The sequence below is a fragment of the Pristiophorus japonicus genome, chromosome 3, assembly GCF_044704955.1.
Source record: "Pristiophorus japonicus isolate sPriJap1 chromosome 3, sPriJap1.hap1, whole genome shotgun sequence".
Lineage (NCBI taxonomy): Eukaryota > Metazoa > Chordata > Chondrichthyes > Pristiophoridae > Pristiophorus > Pristiophorus japonicus.
In genome coordinates this window covers 219,900,806-219,913,933 of record NC_091979.1, presented here as the reverse complement: position 1 = coordinate 219,913,933, position 13,128 = coordinate 219,900,806, and the positions used below count along the sequence as shown (strand labels likewise).

Sequence of the window (13,128 nt, the reverse complement as noted above, 5' to 3'; positions counted from 1 at the left end):
AAGGTGCATTAGCAGTCCTCCAGTCCTCTAGCACCACACCTGTAGCCAGAGAGGACTGAAAATGATGGAGAGCCTCTGCTATTCCCTCTTTTGCATCTCTTAACAGCCTGGGATACATTTCATCTGGGCCTGGGGATTTATCCACTTTCAAAGCTGCAAAACCCCTTACTACTTCTCTCAATGTTTATTTCATCTAATAATTCACACTCCTGCTCCCTGATTGCAATGTCTGCATCACCTCTCTCTTTTTTGAAAACAGATGCAAAGTATTTATTAAGAACCACACCCACATTACCTTTAGGGTCTCTAATAGGTCTTAAAGCATCTTTGGATTTTCCTTGATTTTACTTGGCAAAAGTTTTTCATGCTCTCTCATTGCTTTCCTCATTTCCTTTTTAATTACAACCCTGCACTTTCTATACTCCTCTAGAGATTCTGCAGTATTTAGCCCTCGGTATCGCTCATAAAACTCCCTTTTTTTTCTTTATCCTACCCTGTATGTCCCTCGACATCCAGGGAGCTCTAGATTTATTAGCCCCACCCTTTTTCTTTAAGGGAACATACTTGCTCTGAACCCTCAGGATCTTCTCCTTGAATGCCTGCCTCTGCTCTGACATTGATTTATCTTCAAGTAGCTGTTTCCAGTCCACTATGGCTAAATCACCTCGCAACTTAGCAAAATTGGCTGTTCCTCAATCGAAAACTTTTAATCTGTCCTTTTCCATAACTATCCTAAATCTAACTGAATTATGATTACTAGCACCAAAGTGTTCTCCCACTGGTACGCCTTCTACCTGCCCATCTTCATTTCCTAAAACTAAGTCCAGAACTGCGCCCTTCCAGTGCTCCATACTGGCTAAAAAAGTTCTCCTGAATACATTTTAGGAATTCTGCACCCTCTATACCTTTCACACTAACTTTATCCCAATTAATATTAGGGTAGTTGAAATTCCCTACTATTACTACCCTATAGTTTTTGCACTTCTCAAAAATTTGCCTACATATTTGCTCTTCTATCTCGCTCTGACTGCTTGGGGGTCTATAGTACACTCCCAGTAGTGTGATCAGCTTTTTTTTGTTTTTCAATTCGACCCAATGTGGCCTCATATGGTGATCCTTCTAACATAACATCCCTCCTCACAGCTGTAATTGTTTCTTTAATCAATACTGCGACCCCCCTCCAGTTGTCGGAGAATACAAAACAATGGGCCATAAATACAAGATAGTTAATAATAAATCCAACAGGGAAATAAGGAGAAATTTATTTACTCACAGAACGGCTAGAATGTGCAACTCGCTACCACAAGAAGTGGTTGAGGCAAATAGCTTAGATGCATTCAAAAAGGAAACTAGACGAGTACATGAGAGTAAAGGGAATAGAAAGATATGCTGAAAGGCTGAGATGAGGCAGATGCAATGGGAGGAGTACAAACACCAGAACAGACTAGTTGGGTTAAATGGCCTGTCATCATGCTGTATATTCTATGTAATATGTAAAAGTATCAAACAAACACAAAGCATAATACAAAAGCAAAATACTGTGGATGCTGGAAATCTGTAATAAAACAGAAAATGCTGGAAATAGTCAGGTCAGGCAGCATCTGTGGAGAGAGAAAGAGTTAACATTTCAGTTCTTACAAAAGGCCATCGACCTGAAACGTTAGCTCTGTTTCTCACTGCACAGATGCTGCCTGAACCTAAAACACTTCACTTTTCATAAATGATTGCATCAATCAATCTCCACAAGATCTCACACACAGCAGTGAATGAAATAACCAGTTAATCTGTCTTCTGTTGGTTTTGTTTGAGGGACGAATGTTAAAAACATCAGGTGGCGAGAGGGGCAATGTTAAACTGAAGGAGGAGTTGAGCAGTGTCGCACTGTGTGTGATCTACACAAGTAACCTGGACACCAAAACCAAAAGCAATCTTTCCAAACTTACTAACAACAGGTCCAGCCAGACCTGCAGAAATCAGTTCAGGAATTAGCTAGAACGTTTAACTGATGGAGAATTTTGTGTTTTAAATATACATACTGGATATACACTGGGATCCTCCCCACCACCCTCGCACCAGTCTCCCTGCCCCCACAACAGCTCTCCATGGAAACGGAACCAAAAGTATTGGGAGTAAAAAATGAAAATCCACAAATGCAACAATATTTCTAGGTTAGAGAGGAAAATCAGTGGGTGCGACTCTCCTTCCAGACACACCCAGTGGGTGTGACGCTTTGTCTAGATGTCCAGTGAGCTCCTTCTGGACATCTGGCTACACTTCCCAGGCCCTTTGGGATGCATATAGTATATTATTATAAGTTCACCAAGCATCTTCATATGGGTTAGTCAGATAGCAGTATGTGTAGACTTACCATTAAAGTTATTTGCCTCAGGATCCTCAATATTTATTGCAATAATTTTCCAGTCAGTTTCACCTTCATCGATCAAAGCCAGGGCCCCTAGAACCTTTACCTGGATAACTTCTCCTCTTGAACACACCTGAGCACAGAAATGAGGCAACAGATCAGATTAAAACCACTCTTTCCTACTTCCATTCAGCTGCCATGCTGCAGGCAACAAAACTTCAACAGGAATTCTTGGAAGAGACAAAATCAGATTGTACAAAACACAAACATATTCTCCAAAAAAACAGCACCCGCTCCATTCCCCCCTGGGCAGGCTAGGTTAAAATTTGGCCTAAAGATTGACTGATTTTAGGGACAGATGTTGAAATGTGAGTGCACTGGACATCACATCGAATTCCAGACTCCCCACACAAACTAAAGAATAGGAAGAGGAATGTGTCCCTCCGTTCTCACCACTTGGGAAATGTTGGCTCAATACACTGCTTGTCAGCTGGTGAATCCTACATACCAAGAGTGCCCCTGTCTGTGCTGATAGACAAAATCAACCAGTGCACAAATTCAACTGGCATTCGTGCCCCTGGACTAATAAACCAATCGAGTTCCTGTCTCTGACTGCTATCCAATTACCTCCACCCTAAAGTGTGGGCATGAGCCAAGAACAGGATAGAGCTCCACTATGATGCTCCCATGGTCAAACAGCCCATCACACAACAAATTGGATGACCTTTAAGAATGGTCAGGGGGCATTAACACTGCTGGAACTCAATCCCCGGCTCATGAGTCAGCACCTTCAAGGGGAAGGGAAGGAACAGAACAAATTAGAAAGAAAGCACTTTCGCCACATCTGTGAAAAAAATGGTGATGACATTTTAATCAAAGGCTGTTTCTAGTTGAACATAAGTCTGTATCTATCTGCCGTACCTTGGTTCCGATTTCACATACATCAATAGGATCATTGTCTCCACCACATCCAGTCGATTCATCTGTGTGAGCCGGGTCCTCCCAAGTCTATAGAAACAAGAGCACAGAGTGAGAGTTACAAGCAGAGGACCATTGGCCCATCTAATCCCCCCCATCCACAATATTCCCGTCGGCCCATCTCTCCCCCACCCACAGAATTCCATTCCGATCATCTATTCCCCCCTTTCCACAGTATTCCTGTGATGCATGTCAAATAACCCTGAATCTCATTGGTTGACAAGAACCAGTCCAGTCTCGAAACCCAGTAATGTTTCTTGTTACACTCCTCCCTCCACCCCACTTAATCTGTTCCTAAAATCACCCTTTTAGTAAAATGGTTTTGCCTGCATTTTCAATTTTCTTTTGTATTTATTTTTTACATTTTACCTCTTCTGCCTAAATTCTGCACACAGCAGAAAAATTTATTAGGAACCAATGTATCCAAACACGCCAGCAATTTAAACACTATCCCTTCTGTCTTTTCTAGTTAAGACAGGAGACCCCCCAGTGTCATCAATCTTTCCTCATACGCCAACCCCTTTAAGTTCTGGGATCAATTCTGTAGTCCTTTCTGAAATAAGGAGACAAAGCAGGAGATAAAACCGGAACACAAAGCAGTGAACTTTAGTTACTCCTTATTTGGACCATGAATAATTTTAAATCAGAGACTGCTCAAAAATTACATTTTCAGTTTGTGACAATTTCTCATTCAGGTTGCAGAAGATGTACATATCACTGCCAGTGAACAGGTAAAAGGTTCTGTTCTGCGTTCAATGTTCTGCCAGTTGAGTGGAATTTTAGCACACATCCAAAGTAAACAGATTCTGCAAATAATGCAAATCCTCAAGTTCACACAGCTCCAAACAGAGCTAACCATCAATAAAAGCAGAGCGCTTCTGATGACGGGCAAGGTCCATTTAAAAAACTTGTGAATTACACTTGCATTGATACAGCAGCTTTAACGTTGAATCAAACACCCCACAGTACTTCACTAACATGCAAGGAAAATGGACGTTGAGCCAAAGGAGTGACCAAATGGTGCTTCAAGAGGTGGGTTTTAAGGAGGATCAAAGTAACAGAGGGCAATGGAGGGATAGAGAGAGAATGCCAAAGTGTGGAGCCTAGCTGGGTGATGGAATGGCTGGCAATGTTTGAGCAAAGGAAGGATGCGCCAGAGTGTAAGGAGCAATATGGGTAGTAATGGTGAAGGAGATTACAGAGATTGGAAGATGCGAAGACATGGAGGGATTTGATCACGAGAATGCATATTTTAAAATCGAGGTGTTGCTGTACTGAGAGCCAATGTAGGTCAGCGAGCACAGGGGTGAAGGGTGAACAGGACTTGGTGCGAGTTAGGATACAGGCACCAGTGCTTTGGATGAGCTCAAATTTATGGAGGGTGCAAGGTGGGAGTCCGGCCAGGAGAGCGTTGGAATAGTTAAGTCTGGAGGTAACAAAGGCATGGATGAGGTTTTCAGCAGCAGATGAGCTGAGGCAGGTGCGGAGTCGGATGATGTTACGGAGGTGGAAGTAGGTGGTTTTGGTGAAGAAGTGGATGTGTGGTCGGAAGTTCATCTCGGTGTCAAATACGACACCAAGTTCGCTAACAGTCTGGTTCAGCCTCAAACACTGGCCATGGAGAGGGTTGGAGTTGATGGTTAGGGAACAGAGTTTGTGGCAGGGAAAATGATTTTGGTTTTCCTAATATTTAATTGGAGAAAATTGGAGCTCATCCAGTACTGGACGTCGGACAAGCAGTGTGACAACACAGTTGGTTTGAGAAGAGGTAGAGTTGGGTGAAGTCAGTGTGCATGTGGAAGCTAGCTCCACATGTGAGATGGTGAGCAACACCAACTGTAGATGAATGGGTGCCAGGAGGCTTGGACAGATCTGTGGGGGACTCCGCAGGTGAAAGAAAATAACTGTTGTACAAAAATCCAAACTTGTAACAGTGAGAACAGCAGTTGAGGGAGAGAGAAAATGAATTCCAGGAAGTAGCCCTATGATTTCTGTTTTATTACATAGTTAGATCTACATTGCAAATATATTTCATCAGCCGTAGTGATAAGAGTCACCAGTAAACCAGCCTCTCTCACAGGTCGTGCTCACACCAGCTGTAGGGGAACCAGTGGATGTGGTGTATTTGGATTTCCAGAAGGCATTCGATAAGGTGCCACATAAAAGCTTACTGCACAAGATAAGAGCCCATGGGGTTGGGGTTAATATATTTGCATAGTTAGAGGATTGGCTAATTAACAGAAAACAGAGTCGGGATAAACGGGTCATTTTCCAGATGGCAAACAGTAACTAGTGGGGTGCCACAGGGATTGGTGCAGGGGCCTCAACTATTTACAATCTATATTAATGACTTGGATGAGGGGACCAAGTGTAATGTAGCCAAGTTTGCTGATGATACAAAGATGGGTGGGAAAGCAAGTTGTGAGGAGGACATAAAGAATTTGCAAAGGGATATAGACAGGGTAAGTGAGTGGACAAACATTTGGCAGATGGAGTATAATGTGGGAAAGTGCAGTTGAGGGACCTGGGGCTCCTTGTGGTTGAAACACAAAATATTAGTTTGCAGGTACAGCAAGCAATCAGGAAGGCAAATGGAATGTTGGCCTTTATTGCAAAGGGGATGGAGTATAAAAGCAGGGAAGTCCTGCTACAACAGTACAGGGTATTGGTGAGATCACACCAAGACAGTTTTGGTCGTCTTATTTAAGGAGGGATATACTTGCATTGGAGGCAGTTCAGCAAAGGTTCACTAGGTTGGTTCCTGAGATGAAGGGGTTGACTTATGAAGAAAGGTTGAGCAGATTGGGCCTATACTCATTGGAGTTAAGAAGAATGAGAGGTAATCTTATTGAAACATAAAAGATACTGAGGGGACTCGACAAGGTAGATGCAGAGAGGATGTTTCCCCTCGTGGGGGAATCTAGAACTAGAGGGCATAGTATAAGAATAAGGGGTCGCCCTTTTAGAACTGAGATGAGGAGGAATTTCTTCTCTCAGAGGGTCGTACATCTGTGGAATTCTCTGCCCCAGAGAGCTGTGCAGGCTGGATCATTGAATATATTTAAAGTGGAGAGAGAGAGATTTTTGAACGACAAGGGAGTCAAGGGTTATGGGGAGCAGGGAAGTGGAGCTGAGCCCAAGATCAGATGAGCCATGATCTTATTAAATGGCGGAGCAGGCTCGAGGGGCCAAATGACCTACTCCTGCACCTATTTCTTATGTTCTTATGTAGTGGAAGAGTTACCAGTAAACAAGCCTCAAACACAGGCCGTGATTACACCAGCAGCTTTATTTGCACTGAGAAGTTTTTTTTTATGTAAAGAAAGCAATATTTTCAGTATCCAAAAGCATTTCAGCTTTTTGAAATGACCATTCAGTAGCAGTGAACTGCCTATATTACTCTCATAGTCCACTAGTGTTTTCTTACAGCGCTGTCCCAAAACTACAATCCAAATCGGTTCAAGTCAGTGTGGGCAGTCTGCAGCAACACACTGTCTACCTTAAAGTGCCCATCTCTGAAATTCTGGCCTCCAAGAAGTGAGAAGTCAATGTTTTCATCATTTGTCATTGGGATCAACCCAGGGAGAAAGCAAACACCTTCACTACACTCACCTGCGGAAGGGCCCCATAGTTCCAAATATATCCCTTATGAGGAAAAACATTTGCCACAAATCGCATTTTCCCTTTCTTAACGTCTTGCTTGATCGGGTTCAATGGCTCTTTTGTTGCAATCTGAAAATATAGAATCACAAAATTCAGTAAAGATTCCTGTTGAAAGAATGCATCTAGACTAAGTTCATCCCCTGCAATTCCTTCACATTGCTGTACTGGCACCAACTGCAGCCAGCTTAGCATCTTGCTCCACTCCTCACCTCCCCCCCACCCCCACCCCCGCCAGCTGTTCCCTCCCCACTCCCCAGAGGGTGTGCGGCCCGCAAGAGAGCGCAAGTGAGATGGGGTGAGTGAAAGGGGCAGACAGGGCGAATGAGAGAGAGAACAAGGAGAAAACACACCAGAAGCAACAATAGGGCTGGGTCATTGAATATATTTAAGGCGAAGATACAGACTTTTGAGCGATAAGGGGATAAGGGGTTATGGGGAGCAGGCAGGGAAGTGGAGCCGAGTCCATGATCAGATCAGCCAAGATCTTATTGAATGGCGGAGCAGGCTCGAGGGGCCGTATGGCCTACTCCTGCTCCTATTTCTTATGTCATGTAGAACTGAGAAAGTTGACCATACGTCAGCCTTCAGTGTACAGAGGATGTCACCTTTATAAATATGGGCATAAAACTTGTAATGGAAAAGATTGGTGTATACAATTTCTAATAAGATGCAGAGATAAATTATATCAATAAATTATTTCAAATTATTTTGGGAACTAAATATTCCAGGATACTTAACATTTAGAGAAGATAGGCAAAATGGAAAAGCAGGAGGGGTAGTCCTGATAGTAAAGACAGGAAAGAGAAAGCATCTTATCTCAGGAAATCAAGAAGTAGAATCAGTTTGGGTGGAGCCAAGAAACAGCAAAGAGCAAAAAATATTGGTGGGAGTTGTTTATAGGCCCCCAAACAGTAGTGGTAATGTAGGGCACAGTATACATCAGGAAATCAGAGGTGCATGTAACAAAGGTAATACAATAATCATGGGGGGCTTTAATCTATATATAGACTGGGCAAACCAAATATGCAGTAAGAATTGTGGAGGAAGAATTCATGGATTGTACACAAGATGATTTTCTAGATCAGTATGTTGAGGAACCAACTAGAGAATAGGCTATTTTAGACCTAGTATTGTGCAATGAGAAAGGGTTAATTAATAACCTTGCAGGAAAGGGACCCTTAGAGAAGAGTGACCATAATATGAGAGAATTTTACATTAAATTTGAAAAGGATTTAGTTATATCCAAAACTAGGGTCCTAAATCTAAACAAAGGAAGCCACGTAGGTATGAGGGGAGAGTTGGCTAAGGTAGATTGGGAAGCTACATTAAAAGGTATGACGGTAGACAAGCAATGGCTAGGATTTCAAGAATGAATACATAATTTACATTCCTTTAAGGCACAACAATCCCACAGGAAAAATGGTCCAACCGTGGCTAACAAGAGACGTTAAAGATAGCATTCGATCAAAGGAAGAGGCTTATAATGTTGTCAAAAAGAGCAGTAAGCCTGAGGATTGGAAGGATTTTAGAATTCAGCAAACAGGGGCCAAGAAATTGATAAAGGGAAAATAGAACATGAGTAAACTAGCGAGAGACATAAAAAACAGACTATAAAAGCTTCTATAGGTATGCAAAAAGGAAAACATGTGCAAAATATAAATGTGGGCTGAGACAGGAGAAATTACAATGGGGAATAAGGAAATGGCAGAAAAATTAAACAAATACTTTGTGCCTGCCTTCACAGAACAAGACACAAAAACCTCCTGGAAATAGTGAAGTACCAAGGGTCTAGTGAGAATGAGGAACTGAAAAAAATTTGTATTAGGAAAAAAAATAGTACTGGAAAGACATGGATTAAATCAAGGACAGTCAGAATGGATTTAAGGGAAGATTGTGTCTGACTAACTTGACTGAATTTTTCAAGGAGGTAACCAGGAGGGTTAATGAGGGTCAATGTAGTGTATATGGATTTTAGCAAAGCTTTTGATAAGGTCCCACATGGCAGACTGGTCACGAAAGTAAAAGCCCATGAGATCCAGGGCAAAGTGGCAAGTTGGATCCAAAATTGGCAGGAAGCAAAGGGTAATGGTCGATGGGTGTTTTGTGACTGGAAGGCCGTATCCAGTGGGATTCCGCAGGGCTCAATGCTGGGTCACTTGCTTTTTGTGGTATATATCAATGACTAGGACCTGAATGTTGGAGGTGTGATTAAGAAGTTTGCAGATGACATTAAAATAGGCTTTGTGGTTGATAATGAAGAAGAAAACTACAGATTGCAGGAAGATATCAATGTACTGGTCAGGTGGGCAGAACAATGGCAAATGGAATTCAATCCAGGTAAGTGTAAGGTAATGCATTTGGGGAGGTCTAACAAGGCAAGGGAATACACATTAAATGGTACGATACTGAAAAGTGTAGAGGAACAAAGGGACCTTAGAGTGCAGGTCCACAGATGCTTAAAGGTAGCAGGCCAGGTCGATAAGGTGATTAAGGCGGCATATGGAATACTTGCCTTTATTAGTCGAGGCATGGAATACAAGAGCAAGGAGGTTATGCTTGAACTGTATAAATCACTGATAAGGCCGCAGCTGGAGTACTGCATGCAGTTCTGGTCACCACAATTCAGGAAAGATAGGATTGCACTGAAAAGGGTGCAAAGATTTACAAGAATGTTGCCCGGACTGGAGAATTTTGGCTATGAGGAAAGATTGGAGATGCTGGATCTGTTTTCTTTGGAACAGCGGGGGCAGAGGGGAGACCTGATTGAGGTGCATACAATTATGAGGGAACTGGATAGAGTGGATAGGAAGGACCTGTTTCTCTTAGCAGAGGGTTCAACAAGGAGACATAGATTTAAAGCAATTGGGGAGAGGGTTAGACGAGATAAGAGGGGAAATTTCTTCACCCAGAGGGTAGTGGGAGTCTGGAACTCACTACCTGAAAGGGTGGTAGAGGCAGAAACCCTCACCACATTTAAAAAATACTTGGATGTGCACTTAAAGTGCCATAACCTACAGGGCTGTGGACTAAGAGCTGAAAAGTAGGATTAGGCTGGATAGCTCTTGGTCGGCCGGCGCGGACACGATGGGCCGAAATGGCCTCCTTCTGTGCTGTAACTTTCTATGGGCCCAAGTTTCCACACGCGCCTAGAACGGCGCAGTCCCAATCTGGACGCCCGTTTTTCGCGCCACAAAGTGCGCCTAAAAAAATCCTCGGTATTCTCCACCTCCCTGCAGGTCCTCTGGCCCTCGGCGCAGCCAGCACGAGCTGTGGGGGGGGGCGGAGCCAGGTCCCTGCGCTGAAAACAGTGCCGGGACCTCTGCACATGCGCGCTACAGTGGGCACGCAAGTGCAGTAGCTCCAGGCGCCGAAACTGTGTGGGAGGGTCCCGAAGCATGCAGCCCCTAGCCCTGGCCGCATGGCCTCACTGGGGCTGCGTGAATAAGGCTCCTCCCACGGCCAGCTCCTGCTCGCTCTCCCCCTCCCCCCCCCCCCCCCCCGACCAGACCAGACACCGCTCCCCCCCTGCCTCCGGACAGGACCCGACACCCGCTCCCCACACTGGACCCGACCCGATTCCCGCTCCCCCCCACCCTGCCGACTGGACCCGACCGGACTCTTGCTCCCCCGGACTGTATTTTTTCTCTCTCTCTCTCTCTCTCTCTCTCTCTAACCCCGACCCCGACCCGACGCCATTTGGTGCCTGCCCGAAGTCTCGGGCCGGCCCGTTCAGCCTTCGGTCCCGAAAGGCCTGCCTGAAGCACTTTCACACAGATAGGAAGATGGTTTATTTAATCTTTTCTTTGCTTATAAATGTTTATTCAGGTTGGATTTATTTGTATAATATTTGTAGAAGTATAAATAAGGATTTATTATAGAATTTAATGACTTCCCTCCCCCCCCCCCCCCCCACCTCGTTCTGGACGCCCAATTTGTAACCTGCACCTGATTTTTTTAATGTGTAGAACAGGTTTTTTCAGTTCTACAAAAATCTTCACTTGCTCCATTCTAAGTTAGTTTGGAGTACGTTTTCACTGTGGAAACTTTGAAATCAGGCATCAGTGGCTGAACACGCCCTCTTTTGAAGAAAAAATTCTGTTCCAAAGTGGAACTGTTCTAACTGACTAGAACTGCAGAAAAAAAAATGTGGAGAATTGCGATTTCTAAGATAGTCCGTTCTCCACCAGTTGCTCCTAAAAATCAGGTGCAAATCATGTGGAAACTTGGGCCCAATGATTCTATTAATGGAGAAATTAATGGGACTGAAAGCTGAGAAATCCTCTGGACCTGATGGCCTGCATCTTAAGGTTTTGAAAGAGATGGCTATAGAGATAGTGGATGCATTGGTTGTCATCTTCAAAATTCCATAGATTCTACAATGATTCACACAGATTGGAAGGTAGCTAATGTAACCCCTCTATTTGAGAAAGGAGGTAGAGAGAAAATGGGAAACTATAGACCAGTTAGCCTGACATCAATAGTAGGGAAAATGCTAGAATCTATTATTAAGGACGTGGTAACAGGGAACTTAGAAAATAATAAGATTGGGCAGAGTCAACATGGATTTATGATAGGGAAATCATGTTTGACAAATCTGTTTGAGATTGTAACTTACAGAATAGGTAAGGGGGTGGGAGGAGGTGGGGGGTAATGGATGGGGTGTATTTGGATTTTTAGAAGGCACTCGATAAGGTGGCACACACGAGGTTATTAAACACAATTAGGGCTCATGGGATTGGGGGTAATGCACTAGCATGGTTTGAGGATTGGTTAATGGACAGAAAACAGAGAGCAGAAATAAACAGGTCATTTTCGGGTTGGCAGGCTGTAACTAGTGGGGTGCCGCAAGGATCAGTGCTTGGGTCCCAGCTATTCACAATCTACATCAATGAGTTAGATGAAGGGACCAAATGTAATATATCCAAGTTTGCTGATGATACAACGCTGGGTGGGAATGTAAGTTGTGAGGGTATAGACAGGCTAACTGAGTGGGGCAAGAACATGGCAAATGGAATATAATGTGGAAAAATAGAAAAGTAGAGTATTTTTTAAATGGTGAGAGATTGGGAAATGTTGGTGTTCAGAGGGACCTGGGTGACCTTGTACATGAATCACTGAAAGTTAACATGCAGGTACAGCAAGCAATTAAGAAAGCAAATAGTATGTTGGCCTTTATTACAAGAGGATTTGAGTACAAGAGTAAAAACGACTTACTGCAATTTTATATAGGGCCCTGGTGAAACCGCACCTGGAATACGGTGTACAGTTTTGGTCTCCTTACCCAAGGAAGGATATACTTGCCATTGAGGGAGTGCAACGAAGGATTGGTGGGGTGGGGGGATTGTCCTATGGAGGAGAGATTGAGTAGACTATATTCTCTCGAGTTTAGATGAATGAGAGGTGATCTCATTGAAACATTTAAAAATTCTTACAGGGCTTGAGAGGTTAGATGCAGGGAGGATATTTCCTCTGGCTGAGGAGTCTCAAACCAGGGGGTCACAGTCTCAGAATAAGGGGTTGGCCACTTAGGACTGAGATGAGGAGCAACAACTTAATTCAGAGGGTGGTGAATCTTTGGAATTCTCTACCCCAGAAGGCTACATTGGCTCAGTCTTTGAGTGTATTCAAGACAGAGATCACTAGATTTTTGGATATTAAGGGAATTAAGGGATATGGGGATAGCGCAGGAAAGTGGAATTGAGATAGAAGATAGCCATGATCTCATTGAATGGCGGAGCAGGTTCGAGAGGCCAAATGGCCTACTGCTGCTCCTAATTCTTAAGTTCTTAAAACAATTTCTGAGTAATCCTTAATGATCCACGCTTTGAGTGCAAACAAGTCGTTAGATTTTGGAATAAAAAGGTGTTTTAATACACAAGGCCGCCTGGGCTAAAAGAAAGAAATTACCTCCATCTTTGCATTGGTCCAGCGAGGAACCTCAACAACCATGTTAAACACATCCTGCAAGAGAATGCACAGGTCAGTATGCGTGAGCACCGATGCAATGGCTCATCACCTCAGTATCTCCACTGTATCCATCCCAGGAGGTCTTTCCACCTCAGCGCCCACACACACACACCCCACACACACACACCCCCCACACACACACACACCCCACATGGGAT

At 43.7% G+C, this 13,128-nt stretch overlaps 1 protein-coding gene across 1 annotated transcript in view; it reads right to left on the bottom strand.

The window, feature by feature from the left end:
* ppa1b (inorganic pyrophosphatase 1b) overlaps positions 1-13,128 on the bottom strand; it is a 50,511-nt gene that overhangs the window by 22,849 nt on the left and 14,534 nt on the right. The window contains exons 3-6 of the mRNA XM_070874923.1: positions 12,911-12,964; positions 6,953-7,072; positions 3,284-3,370; positions 2,369-2,495 (exon numbers count right to left, since the gene is read on the bottom strand). Of these exons, the coding sequence (XP_070731024.1) occupies positions 2,369-2,495; positions 3,284-3,370; positions 6,953-7,072; positions 12,911-12,964 (388 nt within the window). The remainder of the gene's footprint in view (positions 1-2,368; positions 2,496-3,283; positions 3,371-6,952; positions 7,073-12,910; positions 12,965-13,128) is intronic.